Source organism: Saccopteryx bilineata, chromosome 6 (genome assembly GCF_036850765.1).
Source record: "Saccopteryx bilineata isolate mSacBil1 chromosome 6, mSacBil1_pri_phased_curated, whole genome shotgun sequence".
Classification (NCBI taxonomy): domain Eukaryota; kingdom Metazoa; phylum Chordata; class Mammalia; order Chiroptera; family Emballonuridae; genus Saccopteryx; species Saccopteryx bilineata.
Genome location: NC_089495.1, coordinates 73,298,886 through 73,314,770, shown reverse-complemented (window position 1 = coordinate 73,314,770; position 15,885 = coordinate 73,298,886). Strand labels below are relative to the sequence as shown.

General features: G+C 35.8%; 1 protein-coding gene across 16 annotated transcripts in view; it reads right to left on the bottom strand.

The window, feature by feature from the left end:
- MYCBP2 (MYC binding protein 2) overlaps window positions 1-15,885 on the bottom strand; it is a 333,902-nt gene that overhangs the window by 229,025 nt on the left and 88,992 nt on the right. For 15 of the 16 annotated variants that reach the window (XM_066236389.1, XM_066236388.1, XM_066236391.1 and 12 more), the window contains exons 13-17: window positions 15,246-15,410; window positions 12,128-12,286; window positions 5,213-5,417; window positions 1,284-1,429; window positions 915-1,016 (exon numbers count right to left, since the gene is read on the bottom strand). In XM_066236389.1, the coding sequence (XP_066092486.1) occupies window positions 915-1,016; window positions 1,284-1,429; window positions 5,213-5,417; window positions 12,128-12,286; window positions 15,246-15,410 (777 nt within the window). The remainder of the gene's footprint in view (window positions 1-914; window positions 1,017-1,283; window positions 1,430-5,212; window positions 5,418-12,127; window positions 12,287-15,245; window positions 15,411-15,885) is intronic. The other variant, XM_066236395.1, reaches the window with a different exon arrangement.

The following is a 15,885-nucleotide window of genomic DNA, read 5'->3' as shown; positions in this document are numbered from 1 at the left end:
TCTCTACATATTTATATCATGTAAATAATGACAGTATATGTATTAATCTCACTAAAATATTCTTTAGAGGCTATGATTTAATGTAATGCCTAGAAAAAAATTTGTAATGATGATTAAATGGATAATAGGTTCTATTCAGGCAGCAAATATCAAATCACTTCTAATAGGTATTTAAAATATACATCATCAGTAAAGATTTCTAATCAAGTTTTTATCTGGCAGAAGAATAAAATTACAGACCTCTGTAACAATCTATCTTAATCCTACAATAAAAAGATTCTATTAGGCAAAAGCAGCTTAAATAACATTTTATTTACCTATTATACCTACCATTAAATATATTTTAGGCTGAGAAATGTTTACAAATGAGGAAAAGATAGATAGATCTACCTTTGCAATTAAAACCCACAGACATTCTTTAACATAACTAGAATAAACTTTAAAAAAAGATAATAAAAGACATAAAAGCATAATTATGCACTGGATTGGAATAAAGAATGGTATGACTATGCCCAAATGATAATGATTATAAATGAGTAAGATAATGAAAAATAAAATACTACATTAAACTACTTTGTTTATGATTAAATAGATGAATCCAAAATTTGGATGAATAACAAGTTCTTAGAATTTATATTTTTTTAAAAGCTGCCATTGCTAATAGTTTTTGATGTTTAGCAGAATGCACAGTAATTCTTAAAACAGCTGACTTATACCATAAATACCCTACTGAATTAAAAGTATGATTAGCACAATCATAAATACTCTGAATATTTTCCACATTATTTTCATGAGTACTAATTTTAATTTCAATTTCATACCTAATCAGTCTATTCTGCAACTTTTCAGTTGTCTCAGTACAGGGCAAGAAAATGAATTTTTAAAAATACTTTTTCTCTACAACTACATCTTACCTCTTCCTTCCTCTATTCTGTGTCTCCTGATTACTCGCTGCCTTTTCTCTTCTTGTCTTAACTGAAGGTGTTCTTCAATGTTAACCCCAGGAACTGGGACAGCTAGTTAATTAATTTAAAAAGAAAGATCACACACATACAATTTTATAGATTTAACAGAACTATACACTGTCTAAAACATTATTTTTACTGCAAGAATAGTAGCAAAAAAGAGAAAAAGAATCTCTTCCATTAATGAACGACATATTGTAAGTTATAAAACACACAGTATTACATAATTAACTATTATGTTAACATTTTAACATATCTAATAGATATTAGTAATAACTAAGTTGAGAATAAGATGTTTAGTACAATAAAGCAAATTACCTAACAGAAGATCTAAAGGTATCATCTCTTTCACCGCATCAAGAATTCCTCTTTGTCTTGCCTCTTGACCATCCAGCTCCCTTGCACAAGCCTTGCAACATCCACACACAGCACAGCCAGATTCTCCAGAACCACAACCACAGATCCTATAAAAAAGAAAAAAGAAAAAAATAATTAATGGAAATCCTTCTACTCTTGCCTTAAAACCCTTTCCTATAACATCTTTCTGTATTTTGGGGATTAACTTAAATGAGTTAACAATGAAATCACCCCTTTAAATCAGGATCAGGATGTGTCAATTTTTTAAAATTATTTTTATTTATTTATACATTTTAGAGAAGAGAGACAGGGAGAGAGAGAGAGAGAAGGGGGGAGGAGCAGGAAGCATCAACTCCCATATGTGCCTTGACTGTGCAAGCCTGGGGTTTTGATCCAGTGACCTCAGCATTCCAGGTCAACGTTTAATCCACTGTGCCACAACAGGTCAGGCGGATGTGTCAATTTTTAAGAAAAGGTATGCCTAGATGAATAATTAAAAACAAGACTATAGCCTGACCTGTGGTGGCTCAGTGGATAAAGCATCGACCTGGAATGCTGAGGTCTCTGGTTCAATACCCACACTGCCTGGTCTAAGACACATATAGGAGTTGAAGCTTCCTGCTCCTCCCCCCTTTCTTCTCTCTCTCTCTCTCTCTCTCTCTCCTCTCTAAAATGAATAAATAAAAATATTTAAAAAAAAAAAAAAAAGAAGCAAGACTATATTGTCTGACCAGTGGTGGCACAGTGGATAGAACATCAATCTGGGACACTGAGGACCCAGATTCAAAATCACAAGGTCGCCGGCTTGAGCACAGGCTCACCAACATGATTGCAGGGTTGCCAGCTGGAGCTTTGATCCCATTGTTTGCTTGTTTGAACAAGAGGTCACTGGTTCAGCCTGAGCCCCTTGGTCAAGACACAAATGAGAAGCGATCAATGATCAACTAGAGTGACGCAACTACAAGTTGATATTTCTCATCTCTTTCCCTTCCTGTCTTGTTTTTCTTGCACGCACTTAAAAAAAAACTATTAAAGTTCCTCATAGGCATAATTGGTATATTTTTACAGAAAATATAAACATATTCTATCTTTAAAGAAGCTATAATCAAATATGTTTCAAGTTTTCACAATTAGTGAAGCATCAGCAGTTTTACTATTAAGTGGTCTAGACGGCTTGGTTGGTAAACAAACATTTCTACTTACCAGATAAGTTAAAGGAGGTGTGTGCAGCCTTCATAAGTGAGCCCACCTTGCCAGCTTCATATATTATGTCTCCTCCCCCCCACCTCCTTTATATAACCATCATCTCCCATTTATTACTTTTCTTGGTACCCAAAAAAGAACAGCCACAGGTTGTTTTTCCTCTACTTTGTTCTTTTCATATCAGTTGTGAACTGAACATACGGCATTGGATTACAATATGAAGAAGACAAGAACACACCCAGAAGTTGGCCAGAGGGTCAGCGAACTAACTAACGTCTTAGTCACATATTTGACAGGTGTAGAAGTCATAGTTTTAATGTTATTGGTTGGATCGGTCTTGAAAAATTTGAGACAGCCTTGCTGAGCCCTTGGTTATCCAGGTTTGTGGAGGTTCAGAGAAAAGATTTATCTGGCAGCTTGGTGCCCTGTAAAACTCTCGGTTTTTAAATGCAAGCATTACTAACAACTTGAAGGATCACTAAGTACAACAGTAAAAATTGACAGAATAATATGCCCTACTGAACTGTCTGTAGGCACTATTTAAAAAATAATGTGTAATTCTAAACTTATTCTAAGATACATAGTTACAATTTTAAAACTGAAATCATTTCTGATAGTGCTAAATGTCCTGGCAAATATTCCTATGTTGACTTTGTTCATGTATTCATTTCTGGTTTTGTTTTTGTTTTTGTTTTTTTTGACAGAGACAGAGTCAGAGAGAGGGGCAGATAGGGACAGAAAGAAAGGGAGAGAGATAAGCATCAATTCTTCGTTGCACCACCTTAGTTGTTCGTAGACTGCTTTCTCATATGTGCCCTGACCGGAGGTGCTGCAACAGAGTGAGTGACCCCTTGCTCAAGCCAGCGACCTTGGACTTCAAACCAGCACCTTTGGGCTCAAGCTAGCGACCATGGGTTTATATCTATAATCCCACGCTCAAACCAGCGACCCCTCACTCAAGCCAGTGAGTCCATGCTTAAGCCAGATGAGCCCATGCTCAAGCCAGTGACCTCAGGGTTCCAAACTGGGTCTTCTGCATCACAGTCTTACACACTATCCACTGTGCCACCACCTGGTCAGACATCTGCTTTGATGATAAAGAAATTATTGTACTTGGTTAGGTATTGTCCATTTTGATCTATAAATAATTATTGAAAACTGATAGCAAATCTCTGGGGGAAAAGCATATAAAAATAATTAATTTCAGGAAGAACCAGAGAATTATAAATTCATTTATAATATTTATCAATTAACTTAAGTTCAGACATTAGGGACAATTATAATAACTTTAGACATCTTAGAGAAGATAAATTTCTACTCCTTGTAAAATGAAATGATATCCTTTGATAAGGAGGGCTGAAATATTTTTACATATGCTAAAAATGCAAATAAAATATATTGTTAAAAAATCATAATATTTCATTAGTTTAAAAAAAGAGATTTTTATTTATGATCTATTTTGCTATGTTAGGTCATAGTACAAACCCAGAAATGTACTCATAGTAGATCCAGACACTATTTGGGAAGAAGCTGTACTATTTGGGACTATACTAAGCAAGTGTCAAACAGTGGCATCAGCTATAAGCAGTTGTCCTTACCATGGCTTTCTGCTTCCTACCTTTGACTTTCTGCAATCCTTTGACTTTCCAAATCATCTATCATAATCTGATCTTACAAAGATCAGATCTATCACAGTACAAAGATCTAGAATAATTAATTTGATCTTATAAAGGATACCACATTATGTTACATTGGTTATAAATGGCAACACAAAAATAAGAATCAAAATTCTCCCCAACATTCTAGGAAAAAATATCTGCATTCTGATTGTGCCAAACTCACGTTAACTTTAAAATAACAATACAAGACCCTGAAAAAAAAAGCAGCAGTCCAACACACAGTTATAGTGCAACTTCAGATTCAACACTTCCTAGAACTCCTAATATTTTAAAACATAAATTCAATTTAAATAAAAATTATATGTCCCTAATAGAATATTCTATATAGTTGCTAATTCTATTTAGAAAAGATCCATGTTCAACAAAAATTAATAGACATTAGGCATTAAAGCCGTCTTAGGAAAAGAATACAAATAAATGTACAACATAAGCCTTGAAAATATTTATGACCTGTTTTTTGTTTGTTTGTTTGTTTTTTGTGGCAGAGACAGAGAGACAGATAGGGACAGACAGACAAGAAGGGAGAGAGATGAGAAACATCTATTCTTCATTGTGGTTCCTTAGTTGTTCATTGATTGATTTCTCTTATGTGCCTTGACCAGGGGGGCTACAGCAGACGGAGTGACTTCCTTGCTCAAGCCAGTGACCTTGGGTTCAAGCTGGTGAGCTTTGCTCAAACCAGATGAGCCCATGCTCAAGCTGGCGACCTCGATGTCTCAAACCTCGGTCCTCTGCATCCCAGTCCGATGCTCTATCCACTGCGCCACCGCCAGGTCAGGCTATTTATGACCTGTTTTTAAATGGTTTATATGAATCAAATGAAAGAAAAGCAATTTAAATAAAAATGACACTAAATTAGAAATTATTATAATAGAGAACAATTGTAAGTATATGCCAATATGCCCTTAAGAAACAACACAGAATATTCTGGAATTATTTTGAAAAATAAAAGTGTTTTGCACTATTTCTACTAATATTTTATTTCTTCAGTATTAATCATTTTCTTACCCTCCAGGGACTCTGTCTGGACGCCCACTACTGACACAGCTGGCTCCGTAACCTGTGCAGTCTCCACAGACAGTACACACCATGCACTGCTCCAGCTTCCATTTATGCATGCCTGGAGGACACATCATCGACTTCTCATCTTTTTCATCTAGTTCTTCTTCTAGGTCTTCATCCATTGCTGTGGCCATATTTTCAACTCCAAACCCTATTTGACAGATCAATTTATAATTTTTGAGTAGAATATTCCCATTTCTAAAAAACTGACAATTATATTTCCTGATTAAAAATATATATGGTGCATACTATTACTATTATTCAAAGTAAATACAAAGGAATGCTAAGGCATAAGAACAAGAAAAATAAAATTTAATTTAGAGACCACTACTAAATGTTCTCCCTGACTTTGCCTGGGACAGAGGGCATATGATACGGTACACAGACAATGTTTTATTGGGTTGTACACTTGAAACCTGCTGTGAAGCAATGTCATCCCAGTCATTTCAATTTATTTAAGTGAATGAGTGAGTGAATAAAAGCTCTCACCATTTCCTTTCTGCAAAAAGAGGGTAGACAGGCACATCTCTTAGCTATTACTTTCTGTCAATCATACTTTTAATTTTTTTCTCATTTTATTCTCTCCTTTTCACCCTCACTGCCAACATTTTTGTACAACAGATGAGAGAAAGATTCCTAACCACATTCTAGGCCAAGAGTCCCACAAATCTAGAATGTCCTCTACTTTGCTAGCAATCAACTTCCTAAAACATATATTTGATCTTATGACTTCACAATTTACAGAGCTCCAATGTCTTTCCAAGGTCTTAAAAAAAACAAACTCTTCAGCAAGAGCCTGACCAGGCAGTGGTGCAGTGGATAGAGTGCTGGACTGGGACACGGAGGACCCAGGTTCAAAACCCCGATGTCTCCAGCTTGAGTGCAGGCTCATTTGGCTTGAGCACAAGCTCTCCAGCTTAAGCATAGGATCATAGACATGACCCCATGGTCACTGCCTTGAGCCTAAAGGTCGTTGGCTTGAAGCCCAAGGTTGCTGGCTTGAGCAAGGGGTCACTCGCTCTGCTGGAGCCCCCTGGTCAAGGCACATATGAGAAAGCAATCAACGAACAATAAGGTGCTGCAACGAAGACTTGATGCTTCTCATCTCTCCCTCTTTCGGTCTGTCTGTCCCTTTGCCCCCCCCCCCCCATCTCTGTCACTAAACAAAACAAAAACTCTTCAACAAGATACAGTGTATGGCTCCCAATTTTTCCCAAACTCAGTTCTTCCATGCAAACTACATTCTACCTGCACTTAAGTTCCCTCTGCTTTCTAAATATCCTATGTCCTTTCACATGCTCCACCACTTTCTTCATTCCTTCTCTGTTTCTTTCTACTCATTTACCAGATGCCTCTTCCTACCTCATCTACCAAAGAAACTCCTTTTCAGTCCTCAAAACTCAAGTTCTGATATAATTTCTAGGAAAGCACTTACCACTTTTCCCAAGGAGTCAATCAATGTCTTCTCAAAACCTGTTTATACCTCAATTACAACTTACTTGCGCTATAATTCCTTCAACTATTTCTTTATACCAACTATACCCCAAATATTTCCCCTGATGGCAAAGAGTCAGAAAAACTTTTTGTAAAGGGTCATATTGTAAATAATTCAGGCTTTGTAGGCCACATAAGTCTCTGTCACACTTTTTAAAACTAATCCTTTAAAAGAAGAAAATCCATTTTTAGCTTGGAAGGCCATAAAAAATAGGCTACTGAACAGATGGCATCATGTTATGGTTTGTAGACCTCTGCTTAAGGCACTGAGAGTTATGATAATAAGCTATTATAAAGCATAATGACTTAGTGAGAAAGATACGCATTAATCAAATAGCCATTAAGAAAAAGTGTAAATATATAACTGTATAGGCTTACAAAGGAAAATACAGTGCTATAAGAGCATATAATAAGAGAGTCAAATAATTATTTATCTTTGTCTTTTCTACTAGGTCTTAGATCCTCAAAGACAAGGTTATACCTTACTCACTTTACCTCTTAGTCAATCTTATTCTCTTATCACTTACACTTATAATAGACTTAGTATAGGCCTGTCTAATTAAGAAATGAACTCACAGAATATATAACCTTTTTTTTTATTTTTTGCCACTTCTAATCTGTGGACAGGCTGGAAAATTAAATAACCAAATATTGGATAACTACATTATGTCTAGAGTAATAGAGAAAAAGGTGTAAGTGACTCTATTTTTCTTAAGAACAATAGCTAAAATATATTGAGTACTTACCTGCATCTACATATATTACTTATTAAATTATCCCAACAATACTACATGCTCCTCAAATCAATCTCTAAAATTCATCCCAATCACAATGCCAAGTAAAAAAACAGGTTCTAATTCATATGGGAAAAAAGGCCCCAACCTGACTATATAAACCAAAAATTTATCAAGAAAAGCTTGCCATCATAATTTAAAAACTATATACAATAAATAAAACCATAAATATGAATGAGAGAAGCCACAAGTTAGTAAAACATACTTGTAACACATACAACATAATATATAAAAAATTTCTACAAATCAGTAAGAAAAAGGCAAGTAAAATAAGAAAAGTTTGAAAAAATAGTCTAATTCACTATTCATAACCCAGGGAAATCAAGTTTAAAAAAAAGAGAGAGACCCAGCAATTCTACTCCTAATTACATAGCCAAAAGAAATGCATACATATTTTCACCAATATTTAGTAGAAATGTTCATAGCAACACTATTCATAATAACCAAAACTAGAAAATGACCCAAATGTCCATAATGCTAGAAGATTTTTAAATTGTGGTATGTTTACTCAAATTAATACTACCCAACAAGAATGAAAAATCTTTATCTAACTATAAACAATATGAATGAATCTCATAAAAGTAGAGTGAAAAGACCTCAGAAAGAAAAGAATTCATACTAGGCTCTGGCCAGTTGGCTCAGTGGTGTGTGGATGTCATGGGTTCATTTCCCAATCAGGGCACACAGGAGAGGCTTCTCTACCCCTTCTCCTCCCCTTTCCCTCTCTCTCTCTTCTCTTCCCGCAGCCATAGCTTCAATGATTTGAGCACACTGGTTCCAGGGTCCTGAGTATGGCTCCATGGAGCCTCCACCTCAGGTGCTAAAACTGAGCCTCCATAGCTCAGTTGCATACATGGCCCCCAATGGGCAGAGCATCAGCCCCAGATGGGAGGGGAAGGGGGATTTCCGGGTGGATGCTGGTCGGGGCGCATGCGGGAGTCTATCTCCCTTGGTCTCACTTGGAAAAGAAGAAAATGTAAAAGGGAATTCATACTACATGATTCAATTTTTTTTCTCCCCCCCCCTTTTTTTTGTATTTTTCTGAAGTTGGAACCGGGGAGGCAGTCAGACAGACTCCCACATGCACCTGACCGGGATCCACCTGGCATGCCCACCAGGGGACGATGCTCCACCCATCTGGGGCATTGCTCTGTTGCAACCAGGGCCATTCTAGCGCCTGAGGCAGAGGCCACAGAGACATCCTCAGCGCCTGGGCCAACTTTGCTCCAATGGAGCCTTGGCTGCGGGAGGGGAAGAGAGGAAGGAGAGGGGGAGGAGTGGAGAAGCAGATAGGCACTTTTCCTGTGTGCCCTGGCTGGGAATCAAACCCAGGACTCCTGCACACCAGGCTGACGCTCTACCACTGAGCCAACCGGCCAGGGCCACATGATTCAATTTTGAAAGTACAAAAGTAATGTTTGGTGTTAGGAAAGGGGTACTGTTAAGAAACTGTTTCTTGATTTGGGTGCTGAGTACAAGAATATGTTCAGTTTGTGCCTGACCAGGTGGTGGCACAGTGGATAGAGCATCAGACTGGGATGCAGAGGACCCAGGGTGGAAGCTCCAAGGTCACTGACTTGAATGCCAGCTCATCTGGCTTGAGCACAGGCTTACCAGCTTGAGCTCGGGGTCACTGGCTTGAGCAAGGGATCATAGAGAAAGCAATCAATGAACAACTAAGGATACTAAGGATTGTCAACGAAGAATTAATGTTTCTCATTTCTTTCTGCCTGTCTGTCCCTCTGTCTGTCTCTGTCACACACACACACACAAAAGAATATGTTTAGTTTGTGAAAATTTATCAAAATGTGTACTTATGCTTCATGTATTTTTCTACATGTTATACTTCAATATAACAAATAAAAAACAATATCAGAGTAATTACACTGACAAAAACAGTCTGTCAATACTAATTACTTGTGTAATGTGGAAAATCAAACTCTACTAATAAGAGTATAAATTGGTACAACCTCTTCTGAGAAAAATCTAGCAAAGCTGGAATTTATAGCACAGCAATTTCACTAGAGAAAGTCTCACATGTGTTTGCCAGGAAATATGTATAAAGGTTTTAAAATTATTTATAATAGTGAAAAGTCAGAAATAAACTCATCTATCAGCAGGAGAATGAATATATTTTGCTATGTCAGTAGTATGGTTATTATTACACAGCAGTTAACATATATCACCTATATCTATACGTACAAACATGGACATATTTCAAACCCATTGGTAAGACAAAAAGAATTTTTGCAGAAAAATATGACTAATAGTTTAGCACTTACAAAATATTTCATTTTTATATGTAATATATAAAAATATGTAAAATACGTTAAAATATAAGAACATGACTGAAACGATATTAAACAAAGTTATGATTATAGATAGTGCTGGAGAGAGATGAAGTATAATTTTTTAGCCTTGGAACAAGAATACAGGACACTGAACTCTTAGCTATGTTTTTTAATTGAAAAATGATAAAACATGGTAGTAGATACACAACTTTTTAATATTTCAAAATTGTTTTCTATCCTTTCCCTTTAAAAAATATTTTTTAAATCCTCCTGTGTTCTTTATGACTCAGCTATCTGTATTCATTATGTCTCGCACTGCTGTACTAGCATGCCTTGTATTCAACTTACAGAGCAGGTGTGATTTCTAGTAAATTAAAAATTTTTTAACAATTTTATTTTAGTTATTACAAAATTTACACTAAGGATCCAGAACATAGGTGTAATTTATGCCAAACTTTCATAAAAGTTTCAGAATAAACAATTTGTTCAATTCAGAACTCTTATAAAGCATAATTTCAGTATATATTTATATTATGTATCAAAAACTAAAATAGTTCCCTCCTCTTTGCCTAGAAAGTATTATCTAAAACTATGGTTTGTTAGTTTAGCAAGAACAAAAATATTTCCATTTTGTAGTAATCCATTTTATTTCTTTCGTCTTCCCTTCATTTTTTAAAATCAGTATTGCTCTGACAGATTTGCTCTGTTAAAAGACAAAGTATTTTAAATATATATACATATAAAAAAGCTGAGGAAAAAAAATACAGTGGGCTTTTAGTCTAACATCAAGATGATCTCCAAAGAGCTAAACTTGTTTTTGTTAATTTATACAAATATTAATCCTGAAACTCATTTGACTTTAAATACAGTCCAATGCTTAGTTCTAATAATATGTGTCTATTTCCTATTCTCAAATCCGCACAAAATTAAAATAACAAAACCAGAAATTGGAGTGAAGGGTGTAGGGAAGCACTGATAGAAGCTAAAGTAAAAATTGAGAGTTAAGAATGGAGTAGACACAAACCATTAAAAAACAAAACCACAATCAGCATTGATAAACCGATAAACCCCTCAATTGCCTTCAATAACATGAGTATTTGGACAAAGGATATGGTGTCTAAGGGGCAGCTACAATATAGCACTTGATTAAGGGTCAAGTATTCTTAATGCTCATTCTTAGTTGTCAAGAACTGCTTGAATTACAGGTAGTACATGCTGTCAAACAGGAACATTTTCCAGTTAGACTGCTGCCCAATATGGTTAAAACTGGAAACGTGGTACAAAAAGCTAACAACAGAGTTTGAAAATGTACTTTTCTTGTATAATTTAGTCACCAAAGATGCTAAATCAAAGAGGTACTCTGACATTAATAAAAAAAAATAAGAAAAACGTACAGGTGAAGGGATTAGTAAAAAATTATCAATATATGTACATAACACATACAGAATACAGAGTAGCGCCTGACCAAGTGGTGGTGCAGTGTGTAAAGCATCAGCCTGGGACACTGAAAACCCAGGTTTGAAACCTCAAGGTCTCCAGCTTGAGTGTGGGCTCATCAGACTTAAGCGCAGGGTTGCTGACTTGAGCACGGGGTTGCTGGCTTGAGCACGGGGTTGCTGGCTTGAGCGTGAGATCATAGACATGAGCTCATGGTCACTGGCTTGAGCCCAAAGGTCATTGGCTTGAGCAAGTGGTCACTGGCTCAGCTGGAGGCTCCCCCCAAACCCCGTCAAGGCACATATGAGAAAGCAATCAATGAACAACTAAGGTGTCACAACGAAGAACTGATGCTTCTCATCTCTCTCCCTTCTTGCCTGTCCTCTCTCTCACTTAAAAAAAAAAAGGCAAAAAAAAAAAAGAGTAGCAATGGCCAGAGGGAAAGGGGGAATGGAGCTCAAGGGAGGGGCGACAAAAGGGGTAAAGTGGGGGTAGAAAGAGACTTTTCATGGGGCATGACAGGGCCTGATGCAGTGTGTAGAGGGTGTTATATTGAGTGGGACACTTGAAACCATGTCAACACAATAAATTAAAAATAAATATTTTACATTAAAAAAAGAAAGAGAAAAAAATACAATACACTCATTTGCTCAGAAATGAAGTCTAAAGTATATCTGATTATTCCAATAATATACTGTCAAATAAGTAAGAAATTCAGTGGTTTTCCTAATTTGTAATGTGAAATCAAAGAACTACTTGTTTTGAAATGAAAAAGATTCTTCACGTTGTTCTGAAAGGTAATGAAAAGGTAACACAGAATTTAAAATTAATATAGTCATACCCACCTTTCCCACCTTGGTTCATGGCACCAGTGTCCCGTCCACACTGTCCTTTATTATTTACACCGAATGTCCAAACTTCTCCATTCTTCATTAAAACACAAGTGTGAGCTTTGCCCATAGCTACCTGAATTACAAAATGGCCCTTCAAATCTGTTACCAAACCTATAGGGAAGAGATGATTTGGTAAGAAACAATAAAAAAGCCTTTCTGAGCCTAGTGAATCTTCAGTAATGTAAAATGAGCTATCAATGCAGAACTTTTCATTTCTGGGACAAATTAGCCCACCAAAATGGGAAACAAGTGGTCAAAAGACACAATTTTGTAATTTTTTTAACAAAGCTTCAAAGTATTTATTATTTTTTTATTTACTATTTTATTTTTTAGGTGAAAAGAGGGGAGATAGTGAGGCAGACTCCTACAAGCATCACAACTGGGATCCACCTGATAACCCCATCTGGGGCCAATACTCAAGTACCGAACTATTTTTAGCACCTGAGATTGACGTGCTTGGACCAACCAAGCTATCCTCAGTGCCCAGGGCTACACTTGAACCAATCGAGACACTGGGTGTGGGAGGGGAAGAGGCAAAGACAGGGGAGAAGGATGTGGGAGAAGCAGATGGTTGCTTCTCTTGTGTGTCCTGATGGAGAATTGAATCCCAGACGTTCATATGCTGGCCCAACACTCTTATCCACTGAGCCATCAGCCAGGGACTCAATATTTTTAAATGTTATCATCTAGACTTGGGAAAAATCTTTATTGTGGCATTAGCTCAAGCTTGTATCTCCTGAATACATACTTGCTCTAAATGGTAATGCCTTTAAACAATTCTCAAAAGGGTTATTAGTTATCAAACTTTCCTGGCCCAAGCACAAAGCATCCTATAGATTATGTGCTTTAATTTCTTTGACCTGCCTCAGCAAAACAAAGTAAAACAATCATCAAAGTATACTGAAATAACATTGTTTTCATAGAATTCTGGGAGATTTTCCAAAGCAGTATTTTTCAATCCTCTTAAACCTACAATGCTTTCTTCCACAATCCGATGTAGAGCTAGACCTAAACTTCACTGTTTCCTACATTACTTCCATTATACTTGCCATATCCAAGTACCATCCATATTATCTGAATTTTTTTGCATCAATTTTAAATGGATTGAAGCATATTTTAACCTTATCATGTAACAATAAGAGTAAAATTGGAGATTGTTGACTATTTCAAGTATTTCCAACATACACTAAGAAATACCATTTTTAAAAAGTTAAAGTATTTGTTTTATTTAAATTACAAATAATATAATTCTTGTATCACACTTTGGGAAAACTATTCTACATCATTAGTTCAGATATAACTTCCTTAAGTTGACTTTTCCTTCTACCTTATACTACCCTTATGTCTTTTTGTTAAGTTCACTTCAAAACTCCCATTTTTAGTATTGAAAAAACATGTAATATGCAATAGTGTACTATTATACTAATAATAATATTATTATTATCAGTACTAGCTGCCATGTCCTGAGCCCTTACATATGCTAAGCTCTGTGCTAACTATTTCATAAACATTATCTCCTATAATCTTATAACAACCATATGAAGCAGGTACTATGATTAGCTCCCTTTTTGCAGGTGGAAAAAGAAAGCAAACCCAGCAAAGTTAAATAATTTAAATTAGCTAGCCAACTAAAAGTGATGGTACCAGGATCTGAGTCTATATCCATAACCATTAAAGCACAACTCTCCAAATATTTTTAAATTCTATAATGCTCATTTGTCTCTCAGATCCTCAAAAAGAAAGGAGCCATATTTGTCTAGCCCACCAATCTCCTAACATATTACCAGTTCTCAATAAACAAATGTCAAATAGATGATCAAGTCTCAATTAGCCCTAGCCAAAAAAATTTTTTAAAGCAACAGTTATACTGAATAGTATTTTTAAACTGTTCATGAACCCTCCTCAAAATTTTGATTCACTGTGACATTGAGGACAACTGGAAATCTAAACACCACATTAAGCCAACTCACACATCACCTGAGTACAGTTCAACATGGTAACTGCTATGAATGTTTGATTTATTTCCCTAGCATGAGACAAAACCACTTAAACTTCCAATCAGAAATTTTATTAATTCTGGTTTCCTTTTACAAAAATATTTGTAGGTTTTACATATTTTCCTCATATAAACACCTTCCAAGTAGCTTGCTATAATCATTACACCTATTTCTAAGTGCCAGAAAAAAACTCTAGCAACTAAATACAACAAGTTTTTCAAATCAAAATTCATAAATATAAAGCTATTTGGCTAGTTCTATCCTTCATATCCACTACTTAAATTTTGGGTTTATCTGTCACTCAATCACTTAACAAGTAATTCTTGAGACCCTACTATTCACCAGACACTGTGTGGGACACTGGAGATTTAATAGTAAATAAGTGAGCAATAGTTTCTAACTACTTAACAGGGGAGATAAATAATTCATCAAGTATAAATCAGCTATGTTATGAAAATCAGTTCTCTACAGCAGTGGTCCCCAACCTTTTTTGGGCAACAGACCAGTTTAATGTCAGAAAATATTTTCACGGAATGGCCTTTAGGATGGGACGGATAAATGTATCACGTGACCAAGACAAGCATCAAGAGTGAGTCTCAGACTGATGTAACAGAGGGAATCTGGTCATTTTTTAAAAATAAAACATCATTCAGGTTTAAATATAAATAAAACGGAAATAATGTAAGTTATTTATTCTTTCTCTGTGGACTGGTACCAAATGGTCCACAGACCGGTACCAGTCCGCGGCCCTGGGGTTGGGAACCACAGCTCTATAGTACTACCAGAAACATGTCACACGAGCATCTAACTAAGCCTAGGGAAAGTTTTCCAGAGAAAGTAACAGCTAAAGTAGAGCTGCACTAGTCAAGCACCATGATTTGTTCTGATAAAACTAGTGAGTGTTCCCAGCAACAAGACAGAAAGAAATCACAAAATGTTGTATTTGCAAATATATGTGAAAAAATGTAGAGAAAGCATCCTATACAAATGTTAATTTTCTAGATACATGGATAATGTTTGGTGCTGTACTTTTCTTCATATAAAGGTGAAATAAGTGTTTAAATTTTACTTACTTGAACTATCAGAGTAAATGGCATCCTTTCCAAACATGTATAGCTCTCCATCTTTAGAAATAACAGAACTACTTCCATTATTGCAGGCTGTGTACACCACAATCTTTCCTTCCATCTTTATTATCTTTTTAGGTTTATAAGGTTTTGATTGCCGTCTGCTCTTAGCTTAAATCAATTAAATTAAATTAAGACATCAATGCACAAACAAAAATGGTTTGTATATAAAACTCAAAGGGGGAAAAACCATTTTATTTACATTTGTGATACACTTATTTTCACGAAAGCCTGGGATTTCCAACGTGTCAACTAAGTCAACCTACAAGTCTCATGTACTTAATATATAAGCTATCATTATCAGATATTCTTCTTTGTAGCATATTGCAATTCCCAATGGAAAACACAATTTTCTACCAAACTTCTTGGGAGCCCAGTCTCTAGATTAGATATTTACATTATCAAAGTCATTTCATTACCATATATTTTAAATTTTTCCTTTTCTCTCTAACTCTATATTATGTGTATTCTTACACTAGAACCTGGAAAGTAAAATCAGTTCCCCGTTCATTTAAAGCATATGTATTAAGTAGTTCCACATAGTGAGAGACTTTAAGAAATGGAACTATACACATGAAGGGAGAGT